Raw genomic sequence first — 14,771 nt, forward strand, 5'->3', positions numbered from 1 at the left:
CCATAAAAGCACACGTTAGCCAATTTCTTCTCTCTCTGCAGCCCAGGTGGCTTATTTTGGGAAGACGCAGTCCTCTGCGGATCGCACGTGGCCGGCCATTTCTCTCTGGCTATCACCGATCGGCTTGCTTCCTCTCATCTCGAACCATCTCCAGAATGGACTACTGTAGGCACTTCCTTTCTCCACAGAAACTCTTGAAGAAAAAACATTCTCTCCTCCTTGTCTTCATCCTAAAACAAGCTCTACGGATCTGTGATATCGGTCGTGTTTTCCACCATGCATCACTTTTGGACCTCGACAGGAACTTGCAGGGAGCATGCTAGAACTAACTGCGTTAGAGCCGCATAGCCCTATTGTCATCACCTGGCATTTATCTCAGCGGGATTTGAGCTGAGTCCAAGCCAATAAGTGGCGGCTGCGGCGAGTAAAAACCACTGCACCGAACCCACTGGCTCCATCGGCCACAATCATTAGGGACACTTTGAGGCCGCCGCCTGTATGTGCACAATGCCGCTCTCATTCTGCGTTTGGGCTTACCGGGATGCTGAGGAACACCAGGTCTCCAAGCTACAAGTTGTGACTGTGTGTGTGCGTGTGTGTGTGTGTGTGTGTACAGTACGTGTGCCAGTGTGTGTCGTGTGCGTGTGCTCGGGAACATATGCCAGACCATCTGTCAGCGGTGGTGGGTTACATTTCGGTAATTATTAATAATTCTACAGCACAGCAAAGATGAACACTTTCTTTTTGCGTGATGGCAAGAGGTTTCATTTTATTTACAGGACCACATGACCTCACTAAAAACAACTAAGCACTATATTATATTTGATTCCATCAACATGAGCGTCACTGTGTTTGTGGGTGCTCCCTGCATGTGCCCTGAATAAATATAAAATCAAATTAAAACATGGCAGACGGGGAATTAGATTCAAAACATTATTTTCCCCCATTAAATACTATATTATTGTTTTGCTATAATTTGAGAGTGGTTAGCATTTGAAAGTTATTTTCTTTCATTAAAATAATCCATGTATGTTGAACATACTCATTATAATGGATTATAAATGACAATACATTTGGCTTTATTGAGCAGTCTAGCCATCATTTAAATTATTTGCTTTTAAGAACGATTACGGCAGCCTTTTAAATTAATTTTACTTCCCGTAATTCACTGTGACAATTTTAAAGACATTAAGTTCAAGGGGAAATCCTTTTTTTTTATTTTTTATTTTTATTGAGCAGCATGCCATTCCCGAAATAAAGTACTGTATCCTTCTTGGAAATCAAATCAAACCAAAGTGACCGTTTAAGATTGCCTAGGGGAGATTTTCCTGCCCATTTCACAAAGGTCAAGACGACAACATAAAAGACAGCAGTGAAATTTGCACTTTTAAAACTAGTTCAAGCCTTTCCACTTTGTACAGTAGTTCAGAATCCCCATCATTCGTTTAATTAATATCGCTAGTTATTTGTGTGATATAAAACACAGCAGATTACTATTAGACATTTTTGCAACTATATGACCAAAGTAAAATTAAAAAATAGATGAGCCAATGTCTTTGCTATAAAAGTATCCCTTTCAATAGCTTAATACAGTTAAGAGTAGCAATAAATTCTGTAGTGACTGACAATTTAGAAAATATTCAACCGTAAACATTTAAATCATCTAACTGTTAATTATTTTTATATGTCCATCATTGTCCGGTGTTAGTGCATGATGAACATCATTTCAATATACAAACGTGGGAACATTAGTTTTAATGGCAGAGACGGCAAAGACAGGGTTAATATGTCTCTCAAGCTTGTGCTGCTTCGCACCTCGTTAAGGTAGTTCAGAAAAAAAAAGTCGTTGAACGACACGAAGACTCATCATCAAAACTTTGAACATTCATTGGACAAAGCTATAAACATTTAGATTTAAGTACTTTACATAATTTACCGACCTGTTAAACCTGCAAAATGGTGACCAAAATCCAAGCTGTACTGCGCATGCTCAAACCGGGCGCCATGTTGGAAAGGTATTTACAGTGTCAGCGGAAGTGGCAATTTACAGAAAACTCGCACAACAAATCGCTAATAATAATATTTGGGCCGATTTTAAAAAAAATGTATTTTATTAATTTACCTAAAGAAATAATTATGAGAATTTTTTAAATTGCATATAGTAATATTAAAATTATTAGTTAAAAAAAGATGCACACATTTGTATTTTTCATTGAATAATTGGTAAATTAATTATGGATGAATTACTCCAAAACAATCCAGTAAAAAGTAAGGATTACAAAACAAACCATTTTACATACACATTTTAACTATATATATATTTATAGCTCATCAATCAAATCTGGTCCTTGAGCACAAAAGTTTGCCCACCCCTGTTCATAACAGTACAATTGTAGAATTCATCACACAGGGAGGCAAACTATGCTTCACAGCCGCATGATTCTTAAAGCAGTTTCAAGAACTATTTTGGCTCAAATGATGACCAAAAGCATTAAGCGGCCGACAGCGTGTTCTCTAAAACTTCCAAATGATTCTCCAGCGAAGAATTCTCCTTGGAATACCCACAAGTCTCAACTGCACTCTCGTCCAGTTTTCACTGCCTTTGCCATCATCACAGAGCTTCATCATGTGCTTCGGCCAAGATTCCACTAAAGTCATTCAGGCTAGTGTGTGTGATCGTCTTGACGTTTTTTTTTTCACTTTTGTCAAAAGCGTCACATTTCATCTGAGCAAACAGTGCTGGTCATGACGATAATCCGTTTAGCCGTTAACAAGCTGGATCCACACCACAGACAACACCTGTAAATAAAAGTATAAAAAGAGAGTTTTCAGATGTTTTTAATGACAACTAAATGGCATTGAAACAATTAAAGTCTCACACAGAGGATGCTGGATGGAGCTGCGGTGGTGTCATGCTGTCTCTGCAAGCCAAGGAACTGTTGCAGAGAGCGTTAGCAGCTGGGCCCTGTAGATTAGGTTCAATCAATCCCAGTATTTTATATGTTTTGCTCATTTGGAACAAAGCGGTTTAACCAAATTGATTTTTAAAATTTTCTCTTTGTGCTCAACTTTTCTTGCCTGTACAAAAAAGATCCCCTATTTTTTCAAAGAAATATTAATGCTTTACAATAGATTTAGTGGAGTATAAATCCATATAGCATTCTTTGCTCCAGTCTACAATCAGGCCTAATTTGAGCATTTTACCACCCTGATCATTCAGGCCTGATGATCAGATGTTTCTGAAAGTTTATCCTGAGTGATTATCCTGTGTTATGGATTGTGTTAAAAAATGACTTTTCCTCAACAATCAGCTCAGAAAATGGTCAGGGCTGACAATGTTAATGTTAAGCATGTGAAACGGAACGATAGCCAAACAGGAAACGACCTGAAGATCACTGTTACTGGGTACAAATAGAGGAGCAACTGGTCGTGTTTTGTATAACATCAATCACGATCATTTACCAGAATGAAAATGACAAGGACAACAGTTTACAATCACAATGTAGTTACTAGATAAAGTAACATTTCTGAGCTTCTTCTATTTCTTCTTATTTGTATTTTCCGGCAATCTGGAGGCCCTAGGACACCGTGCTGCCTCTCACAGGTCAGTCTTGGTACTACGGCAGATTTCGGATTCAGGGAAGGAGAGTCATGATTGTAGGATATTTACTTGTTTATTTATTTTTTTACTCACCAATGCATTATGAAAGCGGCATGAACAGGTTTTTTTTTCCCCCTTTTGTTATTTGTGGGGTCTCACATTTTAAAAAGAGGACAATTTGGGCACGATTCTGTGACATGTTTTTTTTCTATTTCCCTATACATGTGGTGCGAAGTCATTTTGTGTCAAGTTTGTGAACAGGATAAGACACAACAAAAATACTTGTTCAACTGAATGCAATATTCATCTTTATGCACATTTCTCCCCTGAATACAACCATCCCACTGGGAAACATGGCAAAGGCCACTGACTGTGAAAAGCCATCAGAGGATTGTTCAAAGTATGAGGTAATCCTCAAGAAAATGGGAAAAGGGAAAAAAATGACAGCGACACATATCTCTGCTCGACCACTTTAGATTTATCTGGAAGACGGATTACATCGTTTTTGGGAGTAGTGAAGAGTGGAAGTATACATGATGACAGAAAGGCATCAGTGAATGCAATAACAGAATACTGTGATGAATTTTGGCTTGAGGGGAAACTCAGCCTGTAAAATGGTGTTATTGAATTATGTCCAATAGATTCTTTTCTCTGAGAAGCGGATGCTAAGTGTATGCGTGCATATTTTTATATGTGCCTCAGCGATGAAACGAGCTGCTTGTATACATGTGCAAACTGAAGCAACATTGGAACACAATGTGTACGTGTGTGCGACACAACCTGCATGCTTTTAATCACAAATCATCCAATTCCTAAAAGCACACAATGTCGACATTCAACTTCAGTGATGAAGTAAAAACACGAGCGAGAGCAGCTATGCAGGTGGAGATACAGTGCAGTATGTTGAATATTTTTCCTGAAAGGAAATGAGCACAAGTGGATTTGTTAAAGAATAAATGGGAAAATAAATTTGAACTTTTTGGATGTTTACATTGTAGCAGTCACCGAGTTTATTGGATCTGAACATGAGCTTTGTCCGATATACCAAGCATTATAATGTGTTCACTTTTCTGTTCTGGAAGTAGAATCCAGTGTTTCAATTTCAAGTAATGGTTTTTCTTTTTCCATATTTGCATGGGTTTATTTATTTGTGTGTAATTTGCTATCTACCATTTTATTTTTATTATTTATATGTGTTTTCTTGGTTTCCAATTCATTGTTTCCTGTCGTGTGCATTATTCTATTCCACAAGCGATCAGTGATATTTAAATAAATCCTCTATGATAGGAACAAATGACATTTGTATGTCATACAATAAATACAATTGCATTTCATGATTTTCCATCCAAATTCCCATTTACAATATTTGGTTTATTGCTTTCCATTATGCCGCAAAAGGACAAATCATAAAATATAATTAACAGAAGTAAAAGCAATCTATCAGTGGTCCACATGCAAATATTAAATCTTATTTCAGATATTGTTATTTGAGAGTAATTCGTTATAAGTATATAATTGTTTTTGAATACAGTTTTACTCATGGCATCAGAGTGGATAAGAGCTCATGTCTGTTGTCTCATAGATAAATGCATACAGATTTGAATCTCTCTTTGGACATTTACATGTTTGCACGGGTCCAAAATATGATCAATGAAGACTCCAACTTGTCCATAGGTGTCAATGTACATTAAATGGTCTCCTGCCTTAATGTGTCAGTTTTGTGGGTCAGGTTTCAGTCCCCTTTGAACCCTGTTCAAAAGCAAAAATAGACTGATGGATGATCATCATAATGGCATAGGCTCATCTCATGTCATTTGATTACAATTGACTCTGGCTGATCTAATAAGCATGATTAAAGCAATTCGGAAAAGTGATGAAGCAGCAGCAGAATTGTCACTGACTTCAGAGTTAACAGCTGTAATTACAGACCATATTCATCATATTAGGGGAGTATTAGTAATAAAACAAGCTAAATTTATATGCAGTATTATGGAAATGAGATACATCATTTATTTTTCCCGAAACAGATCTAAACACCAAAACGTCTATGTCACTTGGAAGCGAGCTGATTGGTGCTGTCGCGTTTAAAGCGCTTTTTATTTCGCCCCCAAAACTTGGGGGAGGTCAACACAAGGGCTGTCAGTCAGGTTGCGGTTAAATAAATTTAGTTTTTTTTTTCTTTTTTCTTTTTAAATGCCAACGTTAACAGGCGGAGCACAGGAGATTCTGCCAAAAATGAAATGAAGTACAATAAATAAAAGTGGCCAGACTGAACCTGCGGGTTTCACTGGGGTGTGGTTTTTAACGTGGAATTTGCAAATGTTGAATACATGCATTCAAATCTTGCTGTTGAACTAGAAATCAGTTTGCATTACTGTAATCCCTGATTTGCAGTGAGAAGAGCAACGTGTACATTATGTGACTGCTGAAAAGACCCATTTACTGACCTCAATATACTGTGACCAAAATGGCACAAACAATTCTGAACAATGACTATGCTGATGAGGATTCATTCCATTGAGACGCAAAGGCGCAAAGACAACAATGCCATTAATCTATTCCAGCACTCCAAGAGGGCAGTAAAATGCGTACAAATAACACACATACTACGTACACATCGATTTGATTATGAAACACAGGAGACTGTCACAACTAACTACTGTATATTACTCTTTTTTGCCACAGAGGATAAAGAATATATGCCTGCGAGTATTGTTGCATGCTCTGTCTGCATGCATTTCTTCTGCTTGTGTTCACGTATACATTGTTTAAAAGTTTATAATTGCAGTGACAGTTTCTTTAGTAAGACAAAGTTAATGTGTCTTGGTGAAGCATTTCATGTGGGTGCCTTTCACAGAACAGCAACATGGCTTAAGGCCACACATAGTGTATAACGTCTGATAATACCTCCGAAGCCGCGAAAACGCTGGCTCACCTTTGTCACGCTTATTCCGTGTCAAAGACATTCACATAGAATAGAAAAACGCTAAAAAGACAGCTTTTCGAGTAAAAATGTTCACCCTGATCTAGAATTTGGATGCACTGTAGATAAAGTGGTTGACTGTGCTCAGTCAAACAAGGATTGCCAGATTTACATGTCTCTGATTGAATTCAAGATGTTTGCAGAAGTTACTTACAGGATGTAAAGCGGCTGTGTAATTAATATGTATTCATGTATGATTCCGGATACAGAAGAGTTTAGAAAGTGCAGTCCTGGCTTTTGTCCGATACCAGGCGCGGCCCTGTAGCGACTTGGAGTATGAGGCATTCAATGCAAGCGCACAATGGTGCACTTCATTAAGAGCACGGCGCTGCCTGTGCCAAGCACCACTGCCAGCCTCAATCATCTTACAACACTGCAGAAACGTAGTTTGCAGACATTCTACTCATTCACCGCTAGAAACATTTCAACCAATCAATACCAGTTTATTTTCACCATCCAGACAGATGGTGTAAAAGACGACCTATATTGCTTGTTTGGAGCAGTAAGGGCGTAGAGGAAGTCGACTGAAAGGAAGGAGCGATGTGCAGCCAAAGAACTGGAATTTGAAAAGTTGGAACACAAAACAATCGCAGCGAAAAACAAAATTAAACAATGTGGCAAGGTGAAAAAAAAAGAGACTTGTGAAGAGGCTAAAAGCTGCTCGATGGTGTCAAAGTGACCTTTGGAAACTCATGCAGGCGTAGAGATGTCTTATAGTTTGCCAGAACAGCTTCATCATTGGCTTTATGAGAGGGCCATGATGGATATTCTACACACACTCACGCACATTTGCTAATAATACTATTTTCATGATTATCACTTCTGTTGGGGCTTAGTCTTTTAGGGATTAGTATGTATACATACATGCATATATATATATATATATATATATATATATATATATATATATATATATATATATATATATAAAAATATATATATATATATAAATATATATATATATATATATATAAATACATATATATTCGTATACAAAAATACATATATACATATACAGTGTATGTGTATATTGCATATATATATACATACATATATACGTGTATATATATATATATATATATATATACACACACACAAATATACTCTTACACACAAAGTCGTGCTAACTACTATTTGACTCTGGTGCCGCATTTAATAAAGATTTTTAAAAATTGCAACTTCATAAACAAAGTTTCCTGTGTCAGCATGTACCAAAATGATTTATTATTATTTAAATAATAAATAAACATAGCAACATACAGATTAAATACAAAGTAAGAGCAAATGAGACAATTGTCTGTCATTTTAGTTTTCCTTTTTAACCACCCATAGCTTTTCTATACTGTTTATCAAATTTTGGCACTTGGACTGGTCGCCAATCGATCAGGGGTTACATATAGAACAAACAACTATTGATATTCACATTCATGCCATCCTTGATTTGAGCCCACATCGCCTGTGAGGTCAGGCAAGAACTACATCAGTGACAGTTCTCTTTTAATCAACAGTTTTAAATTTAAAAGTCAAAATAACATTGTGAGTATTAAGGTATTAATTCAGCATTATGTTTAATATTATGGTCGTAATTATGTTTAAAGTGATCATCAGATACAAATATTGATTGGTTGTCATTAGATTTGGTAACTAGTGAAGCGTCTATAAGATCTGTATTATTGAATATTAATAATATATCTGAATTAAAGTGTATCCAGATACAGCTATTGACACACATTTTCGTATTGTAAAAATAAGATTTCAGACAGAAACGATTTTTACATGTAGTAACTTAAAGCATACTGGAGTAATTAACAATTCAAGAGCCAGATGTTTGAAGCAGGATTTGGAGCAAGATGACAGATTTAGCTAGTCGGCAGGCGGAATTTCTTTCCACCCACTGACAGTAAATGATTCGACCGGCCCAAACCACAAATAAGCCAAGCTTGTATAGTCACTGTTGTGTGTGAGTGTGTGCGCATGTCCAACCTGGACCTCAAATGACCTCTGAGTGCATTCATTGTGGAATCATAAGTAAACAAACCATCAACTTTGTCTCTTGCAGAAGCTGCGCATCGACTATGAAAAAGAAGAAAACCCACAAGATACTTTTGATATGCAAATCATCTTTAATAACACACCATTAGATTCAGGAAGAGCAAATGCTGTATAAATCACCGACCCCGTGTCTTGTCTTTAGTTAAACCATGCAGCGTGACTCATCAATTCACCTTTGTCTTCCTGAGTCAGCATCTTCCCATTCCGCCAAGTGACTTTCATCGCTTCATCTTTTATAGCTTTAGGAAGACATTGTACAAAATGATCTCAATAGAAACAGTACAATATGTATTATTCATATACAGTAGTGTACATGTTGGCCAAATGGTGAATCTCCAATACAGTACATGGATAAACAAATGTGGGGATGTACACGTAAGTGGACAATACATCATTACGTGGCACGCAGGTACTTGGCACAGGGGTTAATGGACAGTGTGATTGAGCGAGGTTCTCTGTTGCATTAGAACACATTCCCGTCCAATGAATCTCCGCTCGCTTTGCTTGTCTTCATTAATCAGAAGCATGCGCTGAAAACCACTGGTCACATATCAACACGTAGTATATCTCCCGAAGAAAAATGACACCTTTTTCCCCCTAACATACACTTGTTTTTTTTTTTTTTCAAGTACAAAATGTGCAAGTGTCCTTTAGGCTAAAAAAAAAAAGATGCATGAATAGCTGCGTTACTTTGTTCTGGAAAGCATTATTTTCACGCACATACCTACTTTGTATTTTCAAAAATAAACAACATGTTTCTTGATGTCATATCTGAATTATATAACGAAGGACTACGTGTTTCTATTTCTGGACATAGGGAATGGGCCTATTATAAATGCACTGGGAGGGGGGCTGGGAGTCAAAGAAGTTCTTCAAGAAGCGAGGATGAACACCAATAATCATTTTCCACAAAAAAAGGGGGTTGACTCCCCCCTCAAAAACAAAAATGTAAAAATACTGAAAAAAAAAAGCGCCAGCGAACAGATAACTCCACAGTGGATGGACTGTGAGTATGTGGTGATTTACTGTACCATGTTTCCCTAAATAGTGGCCTGTGCACTTGAATACAAAGCTACACCTCATACAGATACCTGCCTTGACCTGCGTGCAGAGCAGTCAAAGCATCTGTAAAGCTGCATTTGGATTTTGACCGAAAGACAATTTACAACAAAACAATGATCTGATGTCATATGCCTTAGAATAACAATTATTGCATTGACTACTTTACATTATTTTCATTAAGCACCTTATTCAGGGCAATCATGTTGTATTATTGTACATGATACTGTATTATGAAAATATTTTTTTTTGTTAAAGAAAGTGCAGACAAAACGGACATATTTATTTATGAATACATTTACATAAAATAAAACATTACCAATCATATACTTTTTGTACAGTCTACCTCATAAATCAGTATTAACAATATGTGCAGCACAGCTCTCTTATTTGCTGTTTTTTTCTCATCTTTCTTTCTTTTTTTTAATCTACATTGTCTATCAAGTCTGTTTGTGGCTCTCTGGCAGTGACAAGTCATTTGAAATGGCCCAGTCCGTCAGCACCAGGTTGGGATACCATCCACTGGGATGAAACATGAAGGCATCAAAAGCTCAGGGGGATGCACACTTGCACAACTCGACCTTGCGGGTGTTGTTTTTATTTTTACATTTTGATAAGTTACTGAGGCCCCATGTCAAGATGTGCAGCCAGAGCAAAATTGCTGTACAAGAAGATGATCTAAATAATACAACATGTGAAACGGGCGATGAGGTCAGAAATACTGTTGGAAATGAAGGAGTTAACAGTGACACCAGTCTTACACTAGAGGGCGCTAGAACTGTGCATTGCAGGTAAACATGAAAATGTCACCCTCAGCTCTGTCACTTTCTCTCAAATCGACCAACAAGCAAGTCATTGACCACTTATAGTATATGGTTTAACTTTGACATTTTAGATTAGCTATGTCAACATTTGTCCGACATTTCTAATTTTAAACCAATATATTTATTGGACTTAATTGCATGTGAGGTAGCACTGCGATGGAGGTCTATACTGGACAACTAAACAAACAAGCAGTCTTAAAGCGCCTATATTGAACCTCAGAGAATACTGCCTGTGGTCCAGGCCGGTACAAATGTCTGCAGCTGTACGCACACACGAGCGTGCACGTCTTTATTCCAGCGTGACTCTCTGAGAATATCTAGAATATTTTGGTTTGCGTGGGAGTCGCACCTGCAGTACTGGTGTGGACATGCCAAGTAGGAGGTGGGAATTTCGGAAAAATTTACAGTAACATTAGCCAAGAAAACAAAATTCAATATGCAAAAATACACCTATGACTCAGCTGACTATTACACTAAATAGATTTAGCATTTGAGATGTAACATCATCATTCTATGTTTTTAAATATTCGAGTGGACGTTTCTACACGTTTATTTTAAAATATTTTTTCCCAATGTTGACTTTGTTCACCGGTCTACAAGGGAAGCATTTCACTAATCCAAAATGCTCTGCTAGCTAATGAGGCTAAATACATTTAATACAACATCACTAAGTAAATGCCTTCTGAATACAAAACTGGAGAGGAGTGAGCGGTAATTTTCCAACCCTGATGAAGTGAATTGCTACGCCGCCCCCGACAGTGCACCAGCGTATCAACACTGCCTCCCTTTCTCAGTCAATTACATGTTCACACTAAGTCTAATCAAGTGTAAGTCTGCTGACTCAGCAGTAATTCAAAGATGGGCCCAGGGGAAATAAAAGGAATACTTAGAATGAGACAAATGGCGAGTGGAAAACAAAGAAAAAATAGAACTCTTTGGAGTCGGACTGGTGTTGGCAGCTGATTGTACACATGATCTGATATTTGTCTTACTCAGTGTGCGTTCCTCCTGATACCGAGAGGCTGCGTTGCAGGTGTCGGCGTGGATCGCCCCTCAAAAGCGTGTGCTCTCGTGTTTCAACATACGGATGTTGGTCAGCGTCCCGCCGCCCCCGTGGTGGTACCCGTAAGCCTGGTGCTGGCCCTCCAGTCACCGAGCGCTGCCACCCGTCAATGACGCGCTGCTGCTGGGGCTGGAGCTGCCCGAGCCCCGGTCCTCGAATACGCTGATCTCCAGCTACGAGAGAGGGGTTAAGGATTGGATTCTGCAGGACACACTTAATCTGCTAAAGCCTTAGCACACTTCAATCCACTTTATACACTTTCGTCATGTAAATGCATAAGAACTGGATACCTTACATTGAGCAGCTAGCTGTTACCAGCTAATCTGCTGCTAATAGCAATCCAGACCTTCTCAGTATCCTCTAGCGAAGTTTACCATCCTGCTTTTCCAAACATCATTCTATAAGGAGCCCCACCTGCCTATTGGACCTTGACCAGAATCTCCCATCGCACTGCTGTTTGCCATCAGCTGGCCAGCGCTAGCTACTCCTCAGCTAACAGGAGCAGGGCGACTTGATTAGCTATTTGGATTAGTTAGTGCATGTGTGCCTAATTTTGTGGCCAATGACTTTAGACAAGTAGGTAGATGAAGTAAGAGGATATTTCCCACTCGTTAGATAAATAAATTAACTGCAATAATACTCAGTAGAGTGCAGATTTCCACCAAGCCAAAACAGTCTTGAACAAAATTAAATTTGCTGCTCCATCGCCATCCATTTAGCCCCGGTGCATTTGGAGTGCAACAGCATAGTGTAGAAGAGGTCAGCGAGCATGAAGTCGCCAGAGCAGGGGCGCCCAAATCTGGTCCTTAAGAGCCCCTATCCAGCCAGTTTTAGGTGTATCCTTATTCCAACACACCTGATTCAAGTCATCAGGATCGATGCACATAAAACAGGCTGGATAGGGGCTCGTAGAGGACCGGACTTGGGCACCCCTGCGCCAGAGGTTATCTCCAGCTATGAGGGTAGCTTCTTACATTGCAGTGACAATGCGGTGGCACACGGATCACTGCATCCTTTGTCACACAGAGATTTCTCTAGTCGACTGTGTTAACAATGGCACAAACTGCCTTTTTAAAAATGCGGCTAACCTGCCTCTGCGCAGATCCACACCGCTCACTGAAAATTAGAGTCCTGCAGGATTCTCGGGGACCACCATTGGTCCACTGACTGCACCTTAAGGAATGTTAAGTCTATTTGACATACTGACAACCTTTTCTTGACTTCTAAAGGAAGAACGTTGAAACATTTACTGAGTTAGAAGTTAGTGCTTTAACCTTAGGAAAAGATAAAGCAGAGCAAGATAACATACACTCAACTGCTGACTATGCGCTTCTTTTCCACAACCCTGTTTCAGATTCAGTCCAAGTAACGACAGTTAGTCAGATGACAGACGGCTATTGAACATCATCCCTGAGGGATGCCACTCCAAGGGCAGCCTCATGGCCATTCACAAGGAAGAGGAGAAGATGTTTCTCATTTTCCCGCCCAACCCAAATGCTTGTGTGGAATTTTCAAGGACTCTAAACACAATGGCTTTTGTGACCACTAAATCGCTGCCACCTCTTATCTGTTATCACTGCTCTAATAGAGTCGTGGCTTTACCATGCATTTCTGTGCGCTAGTTCTGTTTGAGTGGCAGGAGCCTCTCCGAAGGATACAACTCGCATTCCCCTTTCGATGGGGTCGGTAATCAGCAGCCCTCGCGGCGCATAGATTTTCTCATTCTGATCCTGGATGTAGCTCGTTATCTTCCTCAAAACCTGAAATTCAGCATAGAAAGTTAATATTAGAGTATATGTTTGAATGATTTACATGTAAAATGGTAATTTAATAAACATATACATATATATACATATATACTTATATAAATATCAGTCAAAGGACCATTGAAATTACAAGCGTTATAATATAGTATTTAATTCTCATCAACGTTATAGCAACTATAATGAATTATATTTTTGTTAAGAATCTGCATGGTTTATGCCAAGCGTTTGAAGACAATTTAATTTAATGTATTTAGAATTAATAATTAATGTATGTAGAGTAACTTTACATTTTTTTTACTTTTATGGTGCATCAAATAAATACAAATAAAATGGCAAGTACATACATTAGTATATGAGGCTATGAAGTTTGAACAATTACTGTATTTTTGTGTGTACCGTATGTGTTATGATAGACATTAAAACTGTTTGACTGGATCTAATAACTTGCGCCACATGTATCTTAAGGACGTAACCAAAATATAAGAAACAGATCCCAGTTAGATACAGGGTGATTTGAACATCCAAAAATCAGACGAGTATAACTTTTAGGTTAAATAAATGGTCATAGAGTAAAAGTGCTCTTGAATTGGCTCTCTTTAGTTTGTGCACACTGTGTGCTGAATTTACTCAATTTTATTTTGTCAAATGGTAGCACACAATGGAATCATGTGGATTTAGATTAATTGTTTAAGTTGATGTATAGTCAACTTAAAATAAAAAGTATCTAGATCCAGGTGGTTTTATTTCAAGCAACCACTTGACAAAATAAAATTGAGTAAATTCAACAGGCCATTTTTTGTCAGTGTACTAAAGTCTTCCATTTGTATGAATAGTTTAGAAAGTTTAAACCAGTACAAATGCAAAACGATTCATTTGACTGACAGAGAAAAGCCATGAAGTTCAACTATCTAAACCCTTCTTGCATCACACAGAGCATAACGTGTTTGCCGCGGACAGCAGAGCATCTTGCGACATGTCCACAGGATTTGTGCTGACTGATGGCCAGTCATGCTGAAAGGACAGCTATTAGATTTAAGTGGCATAATTAGGCCAGCTTATTGAGCGCAGGCTACATGCCTCTGTGGACAACATCAATGCTGATATGCCACGCATCCCCTGGAAGCAGCCTAAGCGTGTCTGACAGCTGAACCGCACTTCACTGGGCTTTGCCGCCACAAAGAAAGCTGTCAGAGCTGCTGAAAAGGCAAGCGCGATCATTTGCACATCTGCGTACTGAGGGAAAATAATGAAAAAAATATGTACATCCGTTTTTTTTTTCTTAATAACTTCACCTCTGCACTGTCGCATCCAAATTGTGCCCATGTACAACTTGGCCAATGGCGAGTATGGATTTTGTTATTATGATAACCGGAGGTGTAGATTGGGGATTGAACAAGAATATCTATTTGTGGGAACTGAGCCC

At 38.5% G+C, this 14,771-nt stretch overlaps 2 protein-coding genes and 1 long non-coding RNA gene across 7 annotated transcripts in view; 1 reads left to right on the forward strand and 2 right to left on the reverse strand.

Moving 5' to 3' along the window:
• LOC147139899 (uncharacterized) overlaps positions 1–2,370 on the reverse strand; it is a 32,167-nt gene extending 29,797 nt beyond the window's left edge. Inside the window, exon 1 of one of the 2 annotated variants that reach the window (XR_015088589.1) lies at positions 1,941–2,370. This is a non-coding gene — a long non-coding RNA (uncharacterized LOC147139899). The remainder of the gene's footprint in view (positions 1–1,940) is intronic. The other variant, XR_015088588.1, reaches the window with a different exon arrangement.
• The window catches only part of LOC147139900 (cartilage acidic protein 1-like), a 28,919-nt gene extending 23,789 nt beyond the window's left edge, over positions 1–5,130 (forward strand). For both annotated transcript variants that reach the window (XM_086044648.1, XM_086044649.1), the window contains one exon: positions 42–5,130. In XM_086044648.1, the coding sequence (XP_085900774.1) occupies positions 42–169 (128 nt within the window). In that variant the 3' untranslated portion in view covers positions 170–5,130. The remainder of the gene's footprint in view (positions 1–41) is intronic.
• A 6,392-nt stretch (positions 5,131–11,522) lies between these two features.
• LOC147139901 (golgin subfamily A member 7B-like) overlaps positions 11,523–14,771 on the reverse strand; it is an 80,528-nt gene continuing 77,279 nt past the window's right edge. For 2 of the 3 annotated variants that reach the window (XM_086044654.1, XM_086044653.1), the window contains 2 exons: positions 13,241–13,342; positions 12,504–12,745 (listed from right to left, as the gene is read on the reverse strand). In XM_086044654.1, coding sequence (XP_085900780.1) covers positions 12,617–12,745; positions 13,241–13,342 — 231 coding nt within the window. In that variant the 3' untranslated portion in view covers positions 12,504–12,616. Of the gene's footprint in view, positions 11,756–12,503; positions 12,746–13,240; positions 13,343–14,771 lie in introns of those variants that run through there. The other variant, XM_086044655.1, reaches the window with a different exon arrangement.

This window comes from Filicampus tigris, chromosome 11, assembly GCF_054856515.1.
Source record: "Filicampus tigris isolate MCC_2025a chromosome 11, RoL_Ftig_1.0, whole genome shotgun sequence".
Taxonomy (NCBI): Eukaryota; Metazoa; Chordata; class Actinopteri; order Syngnathiformes; family Syngnathidae; genus Filicampus; species Filicampus tigris.